The sequence below is a fragment of the Peromyscus maniculatus genome, chromosome 1 (assembly GCF_049852395.1).
Source record: "Peromyscus maniculatus bairdii isolate BWxNUB_F1_BW_parent chromosome 1, HU_Pman_BW_mat_3.1, whole genome shotgun sequence".
Classification (NCBI taxonomy): Eukaryota; Metazoa; Chordata; class Mammalia; order Rodentia; family Cricetidae; genus Peromyscus; species Peromyscus maniculatus.
In genome coordinates, this window is record NC_134852.1 from 110707884 (window position 1) to 110725160 (window position 17277).

General features: G+C 51.5%; 1 protein-coding gene across 1 annotated transcript in view; it reads left to right on the forward strand.

Annotated features, from left to right (window-relative positions):
* The first annotated feature begins 5550 nt into the window (after window positions 1-5550).
* The window catches only part of Chrdl2 (chordin like 2), a 29545-nt gene continuing 17818 nt past the window's right edge, over window positions 5551-17277 (forward strand). Inside the window, exons 1-2 of the mRNA XM_006982153.3 lie at window positions 5551-6015; window positions 16619-16731. Of these exons, the coding sequence (XP_006982215.1) occupies window positions 5934-6015; window positions 16619-16731 (195 nt within the window). The 5' untranslated portion in view covers window positions 5551-5933. The remainder of the gene's footprint in view (window positions 6016-16618; window positions 16732-17277) is intronic.

Here is a 17277-nt window from a genome sequence, read left to right on the forward strand (position 1 = left end):
AAACTGCTACCATCTTCAGGAGTTCTGCTGAGCCTGCTTGCCAAAAATCATCACAGCTGAACCTCATAGGAGTGGGCAGAGAGGGTCATGGGAACCTCATGTGAGTATCCAGCTGCCTCTCCCAACACATTTTATGCAATCTGCCATAATTGCATGTGGTCTTTTGGGAAGAGCAGGAGGCTACAAATGGGGAAGGGTGCAGAGGGATTCCATCTAGGCAGCCCTAAGGAAGCCATTAATCATCCCTGCTGGGCCCTGACTTGTCACCTGTGTTCCTGCCCATAACCCCTCACCATTGCTTTGGAATCAACCTAATACACCCATTGGTTTCACTGGGTGAACTTCAGTGGAATTGTACCTTGGTTTGTCATTGGGACCTTGGGGAGGGGAATGAGACATCGCTATCCCTGGGAAGGCATTTTAGCAACATATCATAAGTATCCCTGGCTGCCCTGGAACTCCCTCTGTAGACCAGACTGACCTTGAACTCAGAGATCCACCTGCCTCTGCCTCCCAAGTGCTGAGATCAAAGGTGTGCGCCACCACACCTGGCTACTGGTGGTTCTGCATGCCATGCAGGCATCACCCAGAAGCTGATAGCTGCTGCATTACAGACCCTTTCCAGAACAATCATAAAGACACTGGTGAAAAGTCTTCGTGGTGGGCAGAACTTGGCGGTGAACAAGCATATTTGTATGTTTGCTTAGGTGGAGAAATGGACACATATGTGGTTTGTCACTGATCCATGGGCTGTAGCCAGTGGACTAGCTACATGGTCAGGGATTTCGAAGGAGCATGACTAGGAAATGGTGAGAAAGACATTTGGGGAAGAAGTATATGGATAGAGCTCTCTAAATGGTAGAAGGATGTGAAGATAATTATGTCCCATGTAAATGCTAATCAAAAGACGACTTCAGAAGAAGAGTTTAATAGTCAAGTAGATAGGATGACCCATTCTGTGGACATTGTTTCTTTTCCTAGCCATTCTTGTCATTGTCCAAGAGACCCATGAACAAATAACCATGGTGGCAGAGATGGAGTTATGCAGGGGCTCAGCAAATGGCCTTCCAGTTACTAATAATGACTTGACCATGGCTGCTTCTAAGTGCCAGCAGCAGGGACCAATATGGAGCCCCTGATATGGCATCCTTCTCTGGAGTGACCAGCCAGCAACCTGATGGCAAGTGCGCTCCACTGGACCAGTGCCATTGTGGAAGGGACAGTTCTTTGACCTTACTGGGACAGATAACTCATTCTGGTTATGGGTTTTCCTTAGCTACATGCAATGCTTCTGCCAAAACTACCACCTGTGGACTTACGGGAAGCCTTATCCATTATCATGGTATTCTACACAGTGTTGCTCCAACCAGGGAATCCACTTCACAACTAAGGAAGTGCAGAAATAGGCTCATGGAATTCACCGGTGAAATGGCCTTCTAAAGATGCAGCCAGGAGCTGGAGAGATGATCCAGCACTTAAGAGCACTGGCTGCTCTTCCAGAAGACCTAGGTTTGCTTCCCAGCATCCAAAGTATGGTTCACAACTGTCTGTATTCCAGTTCCAAGAGATCCAACCCTCTTCTGGCTTGCCTGGACACCATATGTACATATGGTACACAGACATACATGCATGCAAAAAACACCATACACATAAAATAATAATAATCATTAAAGTAATATAAAATAAAGATGCAACTGAAGTGCCAGTTGGGTGGCACTAGCCTGGGGGCCTTGGGCAGGCTTCTCCAGGATCTGTATACATTTTGAATTAGTATCCACTGTATAGTACTGTTTCTCCTATAGCCAGGATTCACAGGTCCAGGAATCGGGGAAGAAATGGCAGTGGTTCCACTCACAATCACCCCTCATGGTCTATTAGGAAACTGTTTGCTTCCTGTTCCTACGACCTCATGATCTGCAAGCCTAGAAGTTTTGGTTTTAGATGGAGGAATGCTCCTGTCAGGAGGCCCAACAAATATTTCACTGAACTGGAGTGAAGACCTGGCCATCTGGGGCTCCTGGTGTCCTTGAGCCAACTAAAAAGACAAACAGCAGTGTTAGGAGGGCTGATTGATTCAGACTACTAGGGGAAAGTTAGACTACTTCATAATGGGGGTAAGGAAGAGCATGTCTGCAGTGCAAGAGATCCTTCAGGGCGTCTCTTGGTGTTACCATGTCCTGTGATTCAGGCCAATGGGAAGTTACAACAATCCAATCCAGATATGATGAAAGCAGGACCAGACAGACCCTAGGATGGAGGTCTGAGTGGCCCCCTCCAGGTTAGAAGCAAGAGTCACTAAAGTGATTGCTAAGGGGTGGGGAGGGGTACAGGTGAGCTTACAAATACCTGCTAAGGCCACGGGACCAGTGACAGCCGTCAGGTTGTAATTGACATGGGTGTTTTTGTCAGGAATTATGTGTAAACATATTAAGTTGGTATTTGTGGTTTTTCTTTCTTCTGCTTCTTTATCACATAATGTAACATCAATTGAGATAATATTAGTGATTAAGTGTTGTAACTCTATATTGCCATATTAAGGTCACGGGACATTTTAAAAAACTAAATATTCCTCAAAGGACTTTGCTGCCACACTCTCTGGAGCCCAGAAGAATTCAGATGGTGGTCTTTGGAGCTGCGAGGTTTCTTGTTTCCTCTATTGGATTGGATTATGCTTTGTTATGATTGCTCATTTGCTTTGGCCTTTTTTTCCTCCTTTGGAATAAGAATGTCTACTTGGTACCATAATATGTTGGAAGTATGCTCATGGGAGCTTACAGTTAAGAAATTAGAGACTGTTAAAGCATTGGGGTTCTTAAGGATTGAGGAGACCTTTTCAACAGACTGTAGTAGTGTGTGCTGAGGTCAAACCAAAGGCCTTGCACATGCTTGGCAAGAACTCTAACCGTGAGTGGGGGCTTCGTGCATTTAGATGAAAGAGTGATGTCTTTTGAAATCATCCATGCTCATGCTCACACATTCAGCCATGTTTATTCAGTGTCATTGTGTATCAGAGGTTTGCATATGCTCAAAACACCATAGAAGTGAGGAGGGCATCTTTCTCACAGTGCAGGGTAAAAATGCAAATAAATATTTACGCTCCACACACAGATTGAGAATTTACTAGAGCCCTTGCCTAAGCATGTAGAAGGCCCTAGGTTTGATTCCCCAACTCCCCCAAAACAAAAATTAAAAAAGAAATCTTGCCTGGGGGCACTCGGTGAAGTCCCCAGAGATGGTACAGTTAAGTCAGAGTGCCTAGCCAGCATGCAGGAAGCCTATACCGTCTCAGGCTGAGTGTGGTAGTGTGTATCCGTCCCCACAGCCACAGCACTTGGAGATAAAGGCAGGAAGATTGTTAAAATGGGGAGCTAGGGACATGACTTAGTGGGTAAGAACATTTGCCAGGCAAACATGAGGCCCTGAGTTCAACTCCCTAGGACGCACATAAAAAAGCTGTGTGTAGCTCTTCAAGCCTGTAACCCCAGAGCTAACTGTTGTGAGTGACGAGCGATCGATTGATCGATCGAAGGATCCTTGGGACTAGCTGGCTGCTAGGGCTAAGGCAGATCCATACTGTCTCAAATTAGGTGGAAAGCGAGACAGCAGCTGCCCTCATCTGGCCATAACATGCAAGTGCAGGGGCATGTGCACCAGCACACAAGAGTGTGTGTGCATGCAGTGCACAAGTGTGAACACACACACACACACACACACAAAAAAAAAAAAAAAAAAAAAAAAAAAAAAAAAAAAAAACCACGGCAAAGAGAAGCAAGCAGCTCAAGGTCGCAGCCGTTTCCATCACAGTGATACAGACTTCTTTCCCTAGTCACAAGGGGGCTGAGGCAGAAGGATCACTGGAGCCCCATCTTGTCAAGTCAGGAGTGGGGATGAAACTCAGAAAGTGCTGGCCTGCTTGGCTCAAGACCTTGAGGAGCAAAGGGAAAGTGACCTACCTAGCAGAAGGAAAGCGTCCACAAAGATGCAGAGGTCCTGCAAACACACGGCCACTTCGGGGAGGAGAGTGGCTGGTAAAGATTTAGAGCAGGGTTTAGAAGAACCCAATCAGCCCACCTCCTAAGGCATCAAGACAGGTGCAGAGCGCAGGTTACCAAAGACAGAGAGGAAAGAGGTGCACTTAACCCTGCACCCCGGAGCGGGGAGAGGCGGCTAGCTTTGATGGGCAGAAGTAAAGTCCGGGGAGTATTGGGGGAAGTTCGTGTTTGTCTTCATCCTGAGAGCCCCAGGGAAGGCTGCTTCGCTGTCATTGGCTCCTCCCACTGATTACTGGAGTGAGGAGGTGATAACACATGGGGACAGGGACCCCAGTCTTAACCCTGACAGTCACTGCTGAACCTGGAAATTAGATTCTCTACCAGAGTGGGGTGTGGCCCGCCATCTCCTCTCCTTTCTTACCCCTCTCCTGGTCTCTCTGACACCCTGGTAGCTGTGCAAGAGAAGCTCAGGAAACCAAAGTTCAAAGCAAGGAAGGCTGTGTTTACCCACAATGCCCCAGCAAGGTGTGGATGGAGCCGGACCTTGAGTCTGCCATTCTCTGCAGAGCCTGGGTGCTGTGGTGTGGACAGAGCTGGCTCTCTTCTTAAAGTCCTGTTAGCTCAGGAGCTCATTCAGCTTGAGTTCTGGAGGCACAGGCTGCCTGGGCTGCTGGGGTCTGGGTCAGTGCGAGCGTGCTCACCTTCTGGTGAGAAGACAGGGCTCTGCCAACTGGCCGCTCCTGGCACGTGCCGCGTGGTGGGGCCTCACCTGTGCAGGCGGAGTTCACCCTGGGCTGCTTGGTTAAGGGACAGCAGGAGTGACTCCATAGGAAAGTCTTGCTGGGCTAGCTCTCAACCAGGGGATGGCGCTTGGGACACCAACTGGCAACTGGAGAATCCAGATACCTGAAATGGTAATGGTGTGGCTACTCCGAAGTTGGAGTGCTTTGATGTTCCCAATTCTATCTGATCCTTTGCAACATTTACAGGACGATATTGAAGATCTTAAAAGTCACTGAAACTATCATTTTAGTGCTGGCGGGGGGCGGGGGGGAGTCTCCTTCCCAGGTAGTATGCCCAAGACCACAAACTGTGTTCAGAAAGGCAAGTGTTTCTGCACTCCCCACCAAGCACCCAATCCTGAGACCTGTGCTGTGCCGTTCCCCACTCCAACCCCAACCCGACTCAATTCCATCTGAAATTTAACGGGGCTGGGCCCTTTGCAGGTTAGGTACCGCGGGGAGCCAGAGGTTAAACCCCCGGGGCGCGAGTGGTCCCTTCCCCCTCCCCAGCCCCTTCGACTCCACTCGGCGCCTCGCCTGGAGCGGAGGTTCCGAGCCCTCCACGAGAGGGGAGGGGGAAAATGGGCTTGTTTCTCGGGTGGCCAATCCACGAGCTCGAGGTGCTTCAGAGGAGGCGCCAGCGCTAGGCCGGCCCGGGGCTGCAGGCTTCCCGCGGCAAAGTACAAATGCGCCCGAGCGCGGCGTCTGGCGCCCAAGGCGTGCATAGCGGCCGCGTTCAGCCTCCCCCGCGCCGCCACCGAGGGTCCTGCCGCCCCGTCGCGCCCCAGGCCGGTGCCGGACCCCGCACCACGGCGCCTGCTGCTAGCCAGCGCCACCCGAGCCCTGAGCCCAGAGAGCCGCGCGTCCCGCAGACCCGGTTCTCTAGCTAGCACCTTCTCCCTTTCTGCCATCGTTTTCTCCTCCTGCCGGACCTTCTTCTAACTCCTCATCTCCCCATCTCTCCATCTCCCTCCCTTTTCTCCTTGTCCCCGGCCTCTCATCCCCACCTGAGACCTCTCCTGTCTTTGGCACCTCTTCTTGCTTCTCCGACTCCTCAGGCAGCGGACCTACTCGATCCTGGGGACTTAATTGTGTTCCTCTCAGAGTCTTACTTTCTCCCGGCTCATCCCGGGGTTGTCTGACCTTGGGGCCAGGAAGGATGGTTCCCGGGGTGAGAATCTTCTCCTCTTTGCTGGGACTCCTGATGCTCTGGTTCCCCTTGGACTCGCAAGCCCGAGCCCGTAAGTAGAAACCAGGCAGAGTCTGGACAGGCAGGGGAGGGATGTGGACCACTGGGATGTTCCTGGATCGTGTTAGGACCTGGGGAATCCTAACTTGTGAATTCATCCGGGCATCACCTGCATGGCCGGAGTGCCCCCACGACCAGTGTGGGCTGGTGAGTCTTGGGAAAGACAAGGGCTTGGCAAGACTCCGTGCAGGGGGCTGCTGCCCTGGACGGGCAGGATGGTGTGCATTGTGGAAAGGGACCATGTTCCTAGCAGCACGGTGTGTCGCCTCAGGGAAGGAGTGTGATGGAGACGGAAAGGCTTTGTGTGGAAGAGCTCTTGGGCAAAAAGATGAACAAAGTAGGGTGACCTTTCTAGTCCTTTCTCTGTTTTGAGGCTCACAATACTGCAGTGAGGTGCCGTCATTCACATTTAACAGATGCGTGATCTTAGGCAGGGCCAAGAGAAGAAAGTTGTCCGAAGCTCTAGTTCCAAATCCTGCCTCACAGTGTCTGGAAGGCATCCTGATGTGGGGCTGTGCGACTCTAGAAGGTATCAGGGCATGGTGAGCTAGATGGGCGTTTTCACCATCCTAGCCCCACTGAATACCATCCGGTGGGAGTCAGACACGGAAGACCCCTCACCGTCTCTGTTCTAATCTATAAAATGAGACTCTCCAAACCATTATGGGTATTCAATGACAGGGAGCAGGCAGGACAACTTGTATAGGTGTGTTACAAGGTAGCTTCCCCGAAGTATATCAGCCACCTGCCCGGAGTTTCCTCCTCAAAAACAATGTAGCCTCGAGCAGGTGATGGAGGCCCACAGCCGGTTTCCTAACTGCCCCCTCTAGCTGGTAACCCCTTCTGAAGTCCCTTGGTAAAGAAACAGAGGCCAAGGAGGGGTAGTATTTTGCTCCAGGCTGCAGGGGCAGAGCCTAGCTTGAAGACCCCGGTTGCCCATCTCTTAGCTGAGAACCTTCCATCTCCACAGTGCAGCCCGCCAGTCACCTCTGCTTCCATCTGGCTCCTGGCTGTGTAGAGCTGCTGAGGCTGGATTCTGTCTTGTTTCTTATGGTGAGGGGAAGGTTGCATGTCTGTCTGATACTCCCTAGCCTGCCAGGGGCTGGAGATTCATAGATGTCCTCATGAACAGGACACAGAGAAAGTTCAGAGTTGGGTTCTAGCCTTGACTCTGTCTCTTACACCTGTGTTGCTTTTCAAACTTCTGTGAGCCCCAATTTCTTCATCTGTGAAGGGGAGCTACTAACCAGGGGTCTGAAGGGTCTGGGGAAGGGTCAGAGGAAGCAGTGCTTTCAGATGCCTAGCAAAATGCCAAATACTCGGTAAATGTCCCCTGTCCTTCCTCGAACCTTGAGGGTTTCCTCCTAGCCTGCCTGCTTGTCTACCGGAAGAGGCTTAGTCTCCGAGGACATCGATCGGTACCCACCCTGGCCCTGCAGCTCCCTTCCCAATCTCATTGCCCTGGGAGATCCGCTCTGAGGATGGCCAGAGGCTACTCGAAGCCCCTTCTACCCCCCCCCCATGACCACCAGCCCTCCAGAGCTTCAGGGTCACCTCTGCCTGGGTCACCTCTGCCTGGGTCACCTCTGCCTGGGTCACCTCTGCCTGGGTCACCTCTGCCTGGCGACTTGCTCACTTTCTGACCTCCCCTCCTCTGCGCTTCCACTGGCCTTCTAGTCCGCATCTGTCACCAGGTTCTGAGGTATGCTCTCTTCCTCAGAGCCTTGTCAATACAGAGCTCCAGGCACTCAAGAAAATGACTGTCACTAAGGTGAGGTGACCTGGCGTTTCGGGAGGAGTGTTAAGATCTTGGTGTTGTCAAGGCTGGGAGAGCTTTCTCTTCTGTGTCTATCCATCAAATTACCTATTTTTAGAGTTAAGCTGAAAGCGGGGGAGGGGGGGGGACTACTACAGAGCCACGGAGAAAGGAACAGAGACCCAGATCCTAACCCCAGATCTGTCATTTACTGGTCATGTGAGTTAGGACACTTCAGCTGTCTCTGAGCCTAATGCTGATGTTGGTCTGTGACTTTTGCCATCATACTGTACACGCCTGTCCTGCTAGTATCCTTTCCAGGGTCTCATATGAAGTCTTAGTAGAAGAGAGATCTCAAGTGTATGGTGTATATGAAGCCTCCTGGTGACCTCCAGAGTGCTTTTATAAACGGTGTCAACAGATGGGTGTTTGCACGTGTGTGCGGGATAGACTTCCAAGGTGGCCACACCTTGAAGCACACCCAGCGCCCAGGAGTAAGGGTTTGGGCACACTCCTTAGTTGAAGTCCAAGGCTGCTCAGCCAAGATTATTTATTCTCTCTCTGGCTCTCCTTCCGCCCACAGATCCATACTGAGTCTCAATTAGGCTGTAAGCTGAGCCCTAACTGTCCAGCCCTCAGCACGGACTGAACCCCAATTCCACCTGAGGCTGGAGTCGTCACGCAGGCTGGAGGCTCTGGCCTGGTTCTGACTGGTGATGACCCCAGCCCCAGGTGGAGTCACATCTGTGTGGTCCTACCCTGGTCATTCATGCCCTCTGTGACCCAGGAGTGGCCCCGTTCTTTATCTCATGTCCGACGCCTTCTCTAGAACTTGCTTCTCTCTGCACTGTGTCCTCACAAACGATCCAACATGCATCAGGTTTCTCGTCCACACTACTTTCAGGAGAAGAGTCAGTTACCAAATGAGAGCCCAGCCCTCATGGGAATTGGAGCTCTGGTTCCCAGGGGATGGAATCTCAGACCCCAGAAGCAGGCCCGGACAAAAGGGCCTCAGATATGCTCTGCTTCCAAAGGCAAACTCACACTCAGAATGTCAGGGCCACAGTGCTTGCTCTATCCCTGGTTCCAAATGTAACCTCAGGTACTGCATCCTCCCCTGCCTCTGCCACCTGTGAGGTAAGATGCTTGCCCTTAAACGGGTGATGTCTGAGGACCACGGTAGCATTAACTGCCTGTCTTTAAGATGTCCTCATCTTCCTCCTGGGTCCTCTTGACTTTGGGAGAGTGTAGGTATTCTGCCCTGTGGGGAGGACCAGATGAGCAGCCCCTAAGAAAATGTGCCTGGGGAGGTCTAGGGAAATATGTATATGGGACACTTACCACTATGGAATCTTGCCCTGCTGTGCAGCTTAGTCACCTCTCTCTGTCCATCTGTCCAGATGCGCATGACTGGGTGGGAAGCAGGGAAAAGGGAAGGCCTGAAGCCCAGCCCTGGGCAGGCCCTGTGTCTGGCTTTCTAACCACGGGGTTCTGCACCTCCCCACTCCCACCAGTAGAGGTCTCTGCCTCACTCACTGGCTCCAGGCCGCAAGCCCCAAGACAGCTGTGCAGGAGCACCTGTTCCAGGGCTGGCCTCTCAAGTTCCCTCAGCCGCAGGCCATGGCGCCCACAGGCTCAGAGAAAAGGACCTTGAATATCTTGAACTCCCAAAGAGGAGGACCAGGGTGAGAGTGGTGTCCCTGGGAGGTGCGGCACAAAGATCAGGCACCATTCTGGGCAGGACCCAAGCCTGTTGCCCATTCTTGTACTCAGGAATTCTTCACTGTCTATCAGCTGAGTCCTTTTGCTTGCAAGTGGAAGCCATTTCTTCTGGTCCTGTCACTTAGACATCTCTATAAGCATCCCCTCCAGAGCTCCGGAGTGAATGTGGACTCTGCTGGGAAAGATCTAGGATCTCTGGCCAGTCCTGATTTCTCCCTCACGGGGTGGTGGTGGGGTGGTGGTGTCACTTCCTCTAGAATACAGGGACTGGACATAGTCTGAGTCCTTGGCTTTCTAGGAGTCTATGACTGTAAGTGTATACACTCACTCGAAATAGAATGTGGCCAGTTCTCTTTGATAGTTAATAGAGACACCCTTCTTGGCTCGACGATTCTGTTCTTGGAAGTTCTATGCTTCTAAATGCCCGCTGTGTCCAGATGAAGGGATCTGTGTTCAGAGAAGTGTATTCTTTTTTGCTAGCTTGCGCAGCTAAGCCACTGAGGCATTTCTTGTAATTCCATTAAGGGGCCTCCCTCAAGGAGAGCCGGAGCCTCGGGCAAGGCTTATGTCTTAGAGGGGAGGGAGTTTGTCTGTGTGAATAAAATACGAGTGTGTGGGTACAAGTGGGATCCGAATGCTCACGTTTCTGGGCAGTCTGGCTCACTCAGATTTTCTGAATTCTTACTACAATTTTCCAGCCCTCTCTCTCCTGTCCCTGAACCTCGTGGTGTATTTCCATGGCCTCCTCCAGCCTCCCCAGGAGCTGCTTTCTGTTCTTTTCTGATTGCTATTGGAAGAGTCCTTAGGCACACTACCCACCCTTAACTTGCCCCCCACGAGACCTTTGTCGTTGCATGAATGTTTTGGGTCAGACTGTGGGGTGCACTGGGAGGGGGACATTTGAGGAATGTTGACTTGCTCATAAAGATGGGGGAGTCATCTGTGCCCTCAGCTGTCCCAAGCTCCTGACCTCTGTGTTCTTTGGTTTGGCAGGTGGTTTTGGGAGTCAGTAGCCAAGAGCTGGAAGGGAGGTGAGAGGTTGATTCATGTGATGTGGCATGGCGTACCTGCCTTCTCTTCCCAGGCAGTGATGCTGGGTTTTGTTGTTGTTAAGGTGAGAGGTTTCTGGGACTGAAGGCTGTAATTGGCTCTTCCACTGTAGCTGCATCCTTAACTCCATCCACCCATGCATGCATTCATCCATCCATCAAGCACTAACTCTACCCAGGCTCTGCACCAGGCAGAAGGGTCAACATCTGTCCCTTCCTCTCACACAGTCTGGTACAGAGGACACATCCACACAACAAATGTTTCCAGTTCATGGTGCTAAGAATTCGGACCACATTGTAACCAAGCTTCCCTCAGTCCTGAAGGTGAAGCCAGGGTCCTGCAGGGCTGGGGTGGCTTTGTGGGGGCAGTGGCATGTGAACTGTCTTGAAAAGAGCGAGAGGGGGCTGGTCCAACACTGGCAGTGTGTTCCAGGTGGAGGAGGAGGGAGGACTTTGAAGTGATGAGTGAGAGCCTCAGCAAGAGGGCTGAGACTGAAAACAGGGTCACCACAAACAGGAGTGATTAAAAATGGATCTGGGAGCCAGCAGGGAAAGCCGGGTGGGTGACCTGGGGCCATCTGAAGTCTGTCTGGAAAATATTGCTGCCCTGAATCGAGACCAGATAAACTAAGTCCAAACATTTTCAGTCTGTCAAAGTAGGCAAGGAGCCTCGGTGTGACCTATGGAGGTGGGTGCTTCTTGTGGGGGGCTAGCACCCCTCAGACCCCCTCTCGCTGTCCTAGCATAGTCATTCCAGCCTCTGTGTCTTTGCAGGTGGCTCCAGATGCCTAGCGAGCCATTCCCTTCCTGATCCTTGTTAACATCTCCAAGATCCTGCTTGGTGTCTCTGCCACCACCCCTGTGTGTGTGTGTGTGTGTGTGTGTGTGTGTGTGTGTGTGTGTGTCTGTCTGTCTGTCTGTCTGTCTGTCTGTCTCTGTCTCTCTCTCTCTCTCATGACTGGCTGTAAGATTTGAGATGCAGAAGTTCCCCCAAATCAGTGAGTGTCAAGAAGCTCTCTCCTGTTACTAATGATGATGACGCTCACAGCCCATGGTGCCAAGTACCCTGCTGTCAGTGATATGTCATTTTCTGGCCCCTGCCCAGGTGCTACAACCACTGTGGTCACTTTCTGTCACTCTGCTCACTTTCCTGTTGCCAAATGCCTCAGGCTACCGTGCTTGTCCCCTGCCTTGCAGGTGGCTCTGGACCACCCTGGCATCACATGCACTCAGACCTCCATCCCCTCCTTGGTTGCTCCTCTGCCCTCTGCATCATTTCCTGCCCAGTCTGCCCTATAGCCTGCCCTTGGAGCCTACAAACATGCTTCTTCAATCTGTGCCTTTGCCATCAAGTACTGTCGCCTCCCTTCAGGTCCAGCTGTGGTACTATCTCACCAGGGGGACAGCCATAGCTCTTTCCTGGTCCCTTGTCCACTGGCCCTCCAATTAGCTTTCAACTCCCATGGCCCACAGTGACACTTCTAAAATGCAGGCTTGATCATGCCACCTTGCAACTCAGTTAATGCTTTCCACAGCTGCCCTTTGCCCTCTTGATTCCGAGGCCTCATCATAAGCTCCCATCCCTCCTTCCCCAGCCAGCCTCTCACCTCTTAGTCCTGCCTTCCGATGTTCTGCCCAACCTCCTGAACCACTTTTAGCTCTGCCTCCCAGGCTGAGGTCCAGACAGGCGCTGGTGACATTATGGGAGACAGGACTGGCTTTTGAGTGAAGATAGAAGAGTCCAGGAGCTTCGTGAATGAGGAAACTTTGGAGCTGTGATCTCTGGGGTATTATGATATTCATGGCTAGGAGGTGCTGGAGACTGCCCCGAGAACTCTGCAAACAGATACCGTGAGAAATAGACCGTTAAGGAAGTGTAGAGCCGGCACCCAGATCTGGTTTTTGTCAGTCTGGTCTTACGCACTACTTAAATGAACATACATTGTAATCTGTGTCGGACAGTAAGCATGGTGTGTACAGGATCTGACTTAATCCTAGAATAACCCCAAGACATAGTATATTACAAGTCCCACCGAACAGATGTGGAATTGGACATGGGATACTTAAGTAGCTTAACTCAACTTGGGCTTCAGATAAAAGCTAAATCTATTATTTAAGCCCTGACCTCTGGGACCACAGAAGGGCCTAGAAATTAAGACATGCTTATTTCTAGATGGAAAGAGAGCTGGGCACAGGTGGGTGGAATAAGAAATGGTGATGGGTGAGAGGGGGCTGGGCTAGGGCCAGGAGAGGAGGCAGAAGCTATGGAGGACAAAGAGAGGGAGATGTGAAGAACACGCTGCCTCCTTCTCATTGGCACAGGGGACTGACCCCAGTGGTTCCCAGAACTTCATCTTAATCCTCCTTGGAGGGCCTGAGAGCCTAGGGTGGATGCAGCCAGCCACCAGAACCTCAAAGAACTGTGGAACAGTCAAGCCATCTCATAACCACAGCATCAAACAAGCCCATTGGAAGCGTCGAGATGTAGTGAAACGTGGGCTTTTACAAACATGCAACTCTTAAGTCCTGAATCCCAGAAACGTGAAATCATGGATTCATAGACTATGCGGGAAACCTCTGGAGACTATAGCCTACCCCTGCGTAGCTTTCAAATAGGGAGACTGAGGCTGAGAGAAGGTAAGATGTTTCTGAGTGTCATCTCGTGAGTTTGCAGCCTCAGGGGTGAGCACTCCTGCCAACAGCCTTGTACAGGAGCTGGCAATGGTGCCAGGGCCACTGGAACCAGGATGGCTGTGCTTGGCAGTCTCCTTCCCTCCTGGTTTTCACATGGCCTTGGGCATGCACCTTAGAGGGCATGGTAGGGTGGAGTCTGCGGCCACCAAAGGCCTCTTGCCAGGCCCCCCACAGACTCAGCTTCTGCCAGGCATGTTGGTGGCAGGGAGGAGCCCTGACTGAGTGGCTCCTGTCCTCACACTCTGAGCAGGCCGGGAAGGGAAGGCATGCCAACTGGCGCAGGAGCCCAAGGCTTGAGGACTGCCCCAAGGAAGGTAGGGCACAGTTTCTTCAGCAACTGACCGAGACCTAAGGTAGTCACGGTGTTGCAATCGCCCCTCCCTCGTGGGGGGAGGGGACTGAGAAAGAAAGACATTATTCACTCCTTGGAGAGTCAGGACTGGCTCTAGCCAGCACCCCAGCTGGGCCTGTGTTCCACCCTCTGCCAGGGGAGGCTGGGAGATAAACACAGCTCATTTGATACGGCAAGACCAGCCAGCCAGGAGTTGCTGGATCATGGGGGAACGGACCTGCTGTCTGGTGCCACCCTCCACAGTGGGCTGGGGGGAAACAGGTAGGGGAAAAGTTAAGCTGTGTGTTCCTAAGGTCCTCCGTGGCTCCCTGTGAGAAAGCTGAGTGGTGTGTTCCCAAGGTCCTCTGTGGCCCCCCCAGTGAGAAAGCTAAGCGAGTATTACAGCAATTAATTCTCACACAGTGTTTAGGAAATCATTAACTTTTTTTCACACAGGGTCTCATGTATCCCAGGTTGGCCTCAAACTCATGGAGTTGACGATGAGCCTGAACTTCTTATCTTCCTCCTCCACCTTCAGAGTGCTAGAGTTCCAGGCCTCTGCTACCATGTCTGGTTTCTATGATGCTGAGGGGAATCCAACCCAAGATTTTGTGCTTGCTGGGCAAGCACTGTACCAACTGAGCTATATTACCAGCTCCCATTAACTAACGTATAAAACAGCACAGAAAATACATGAAGGTGTCTTTCTCCGTGTTTCAACATAGGGGTACTTAGCTCTGGCTGGACCTCCCTATCTCTTCTGAAAAGAAGAGCTCAAGCGATGGAGTTTTCCTATAGGAAGGCCATTATCCATTTGGGGCGGAAGATCCCCAGGTGGCTGTATGGGGGAGAGCTGGTAGAGACAGGGCAGAGGCATAGGGAGCCCAGGGAGCCATGTTGAAATGGGAAGCCTGACCCTGGGCCAGCCAGGGAGTTAGGAAAATGTGAGGGTGACAATGATTGGTTAGAAATGGGAGGAGGGTGAGGCTTTGGGGAGAGCAGGGGAGTAGGAGAGGCAGGTACCCTATCTCCACCACAGCTAGTGTTTCAATCATTCTGAGAAACAACCCACATACCTATTAGCAACGGATACACAGACAGCTAAAAGTCAGTGAAGGTGACTCAGGGAAGTCACAAAGATTATTTTTGTCTCTGTGTGTGTCGTGTTCATATTGTGTGTGCACGTATGTATGTATACAGATGTGTATGCCAGATGTGTAATGTCAGAGGTTGTGGTGATATCGTGTTCCCCAAATACTGTTCACCCTAATAAACTTATCTGGGGTCAGAGGACAGAACAGCCACTAGACATAGAGGCCAGAAAATGGTGGCACACACGCCTTTAATCCTATCATTTGGGAGGCAGAGATCCATCTGGATCTCTGTGAGTTTAAAGCCACACTGGAAACAGCCAGGCATGGTGACTCACGCCTTTAATCCCAGGGAGTGATGGCAGAAAGCAGAAAGGTATATAAGGCGTGAGGACCAGGAACTAGAGCTGGTTAAACTTTAGGCTTTTAGCAGCAGTTCGGCTGAGATTCATTCCGGATAAGGACTCAGAGGCTTCCAGTCTGAGGAAACAAGACCAGCTAAGGGACTGGCAAGGTGAGGTTAGCTGTGGCCTGTTATGTCTCTCTGATCTTCCAGTGTTCACCCCAATACCTGGCCCTGGGTTTGTTTTTTATTAGTAAGACCCTTTAAGATTCATGCTTCAAGAGGTTGACATTAGGTGTCTCTCTAGATTGCTCCCCACCTTATATATTGAGTCAGGGTCTGTTACTTGAACTCAGTGCTTGCTGATTTGACCAGTCTAGCGAGGTTTCCTCTAGTCTAGCCACCAGATTTCTCCAGAGATCCCCTGTCCTCTGCCTTCCCAGCACTAAAATTCCAGGTAAGCTAACCACACCTTTGGGACATTCTGCATGGGTGCTGAGGATCTAAATACAGAAGCTTCCTAGTGAGAACTTACTCAGGGTCCAAGAATCTGAGCTTGCTTTATCCAGCAGTGCTGCATAAGGGGATGATTTGATCACAGGCATGGTTACCAGGTGTTGGGAAGGGTCTACACTTGGCTGTGCGGTGTGCTTTGATCTAGCAAGGGGGAGGTCTTTTGCCCTGCCCCTTGGCATTGTTATAAAAAGCCCTTTCGGCCAGGCGGTGGTGGCGCACGCCTTTAATCCCAGCACTTGGGAGGCAGAGGCAGGCGGATCTCTGTGAGTTCGAGGCCAGCCTGGTCTACAAAGAGAGTTCCAGGAAAGGCACCAAAGCTACACAGAGAAACCCTGTCTTGGAAAACCAAAAAAAAAAAAAGCCCTTTCGAAGAGGCAGACGGGGCCATTGGGTTTTGATCCAGCACCCCCCCCCCCCCCCCCCGCCCAAAGCCATCCTGTGTTTGTCTTTCTCCTCTTCGCTATCTTCCTATCTGAAAGTTTCCTATCCCTACCCCCTCCTCGTAGGAACCCTTTAAAAGGTGGGAGCTGGCCTCCCACAGTCCTCACATTTGCGGAGCAAGCTTTTGCCCATTAAGCCATCCCCTTGGCTCTCAAAGTTTATTCTTAATGATACATGAAAGGTAGATGTCGTGTGTGTGTGTGTGTGTGTGTGTGTGTGTGTGTGTGTGTGTGTGTGTGTAAGAGAGACTGAGAGGAGAGGGACAGACAAATGGAACAAAGGAAAGGAAACCAGTGTGAGTGTGAGGCTGAGGAACAATTCACTGAGAGTCAGGAGACACAGACTTTTAGCCTGCTTGGTGTGCTAACTGTTGTGTGGCCTTAGCATCCAATCTGTCCTTTCTGGACCTCATGTTATCCACAATGCATAAGAACTACCGTGTAGACCACAGTGTTGATCTGTAAAGCCTTTCATGGCTCGATCCCCTCACTGCCCTGTAAACAGCCAAGGCTCAGAGAGGGGCAGCAGCAACACGCCCAACAGCAAGCGTGTGGTCCAGCTGAGATTCAAACTCGGACATTCTGGGAGCAGGGATGAGGCAGGGCTTCAGGTTGGAACCTCCCGAGACTAACATCCCTCATTGGCTTGCCAGGCCCAGGCAAAGTCTGCCTTTTCGGTGAGAAGATCTATACCCCCGGCCAGAGCTGGCACCCCTACCTGGAACCACAAGGCACGATATACTGTGTGCGATGTACCTGCACTGAGGTAGGTTCCTCTGGCGACCGGACCACCTGTATCAGGTATGTCTAGGAGACCAGCCCGACTGAAGGTCCAGACACCCAGAAATTACGGGCTTAGAATGATGTTGCCAGGCAGCTGTGGCTCAGCGCCTGGGTGGACTGAGGGTCTGGTCTCCAGGCTAGCTTGTGTTGTGTTGCCTTGCTCTCTCCACCCAGCCAAGCCTCTGTGACTTCTACTCCTTCCTTTCCAAGGAATTCCCTCTAGCCTTCCACTTAACCCCATTTCAGCATACACTCCTCCAACTCAGCTGGTCCAAATATTCGTTCTTCAAGGCTTTGCCCAAAGCAGTAAAGGACCTCTGCCTGGAGGTAGTAGATGCTGATGTCTCATTCTCCTAATTACTGTTCACCGTGATGAGCGTCTCCTAGGTGAGACCCCGAGAACAGGTCTCACATCTGGCCAAAGGCTGAACCAAATGGGGCAGAGACCATGTCTTTGCATTCATATCTTCTGCTACCCCAACTGTAGCCGCGAGCCTTCCATTCCCACAAAGCAACACTTGAGAAGATA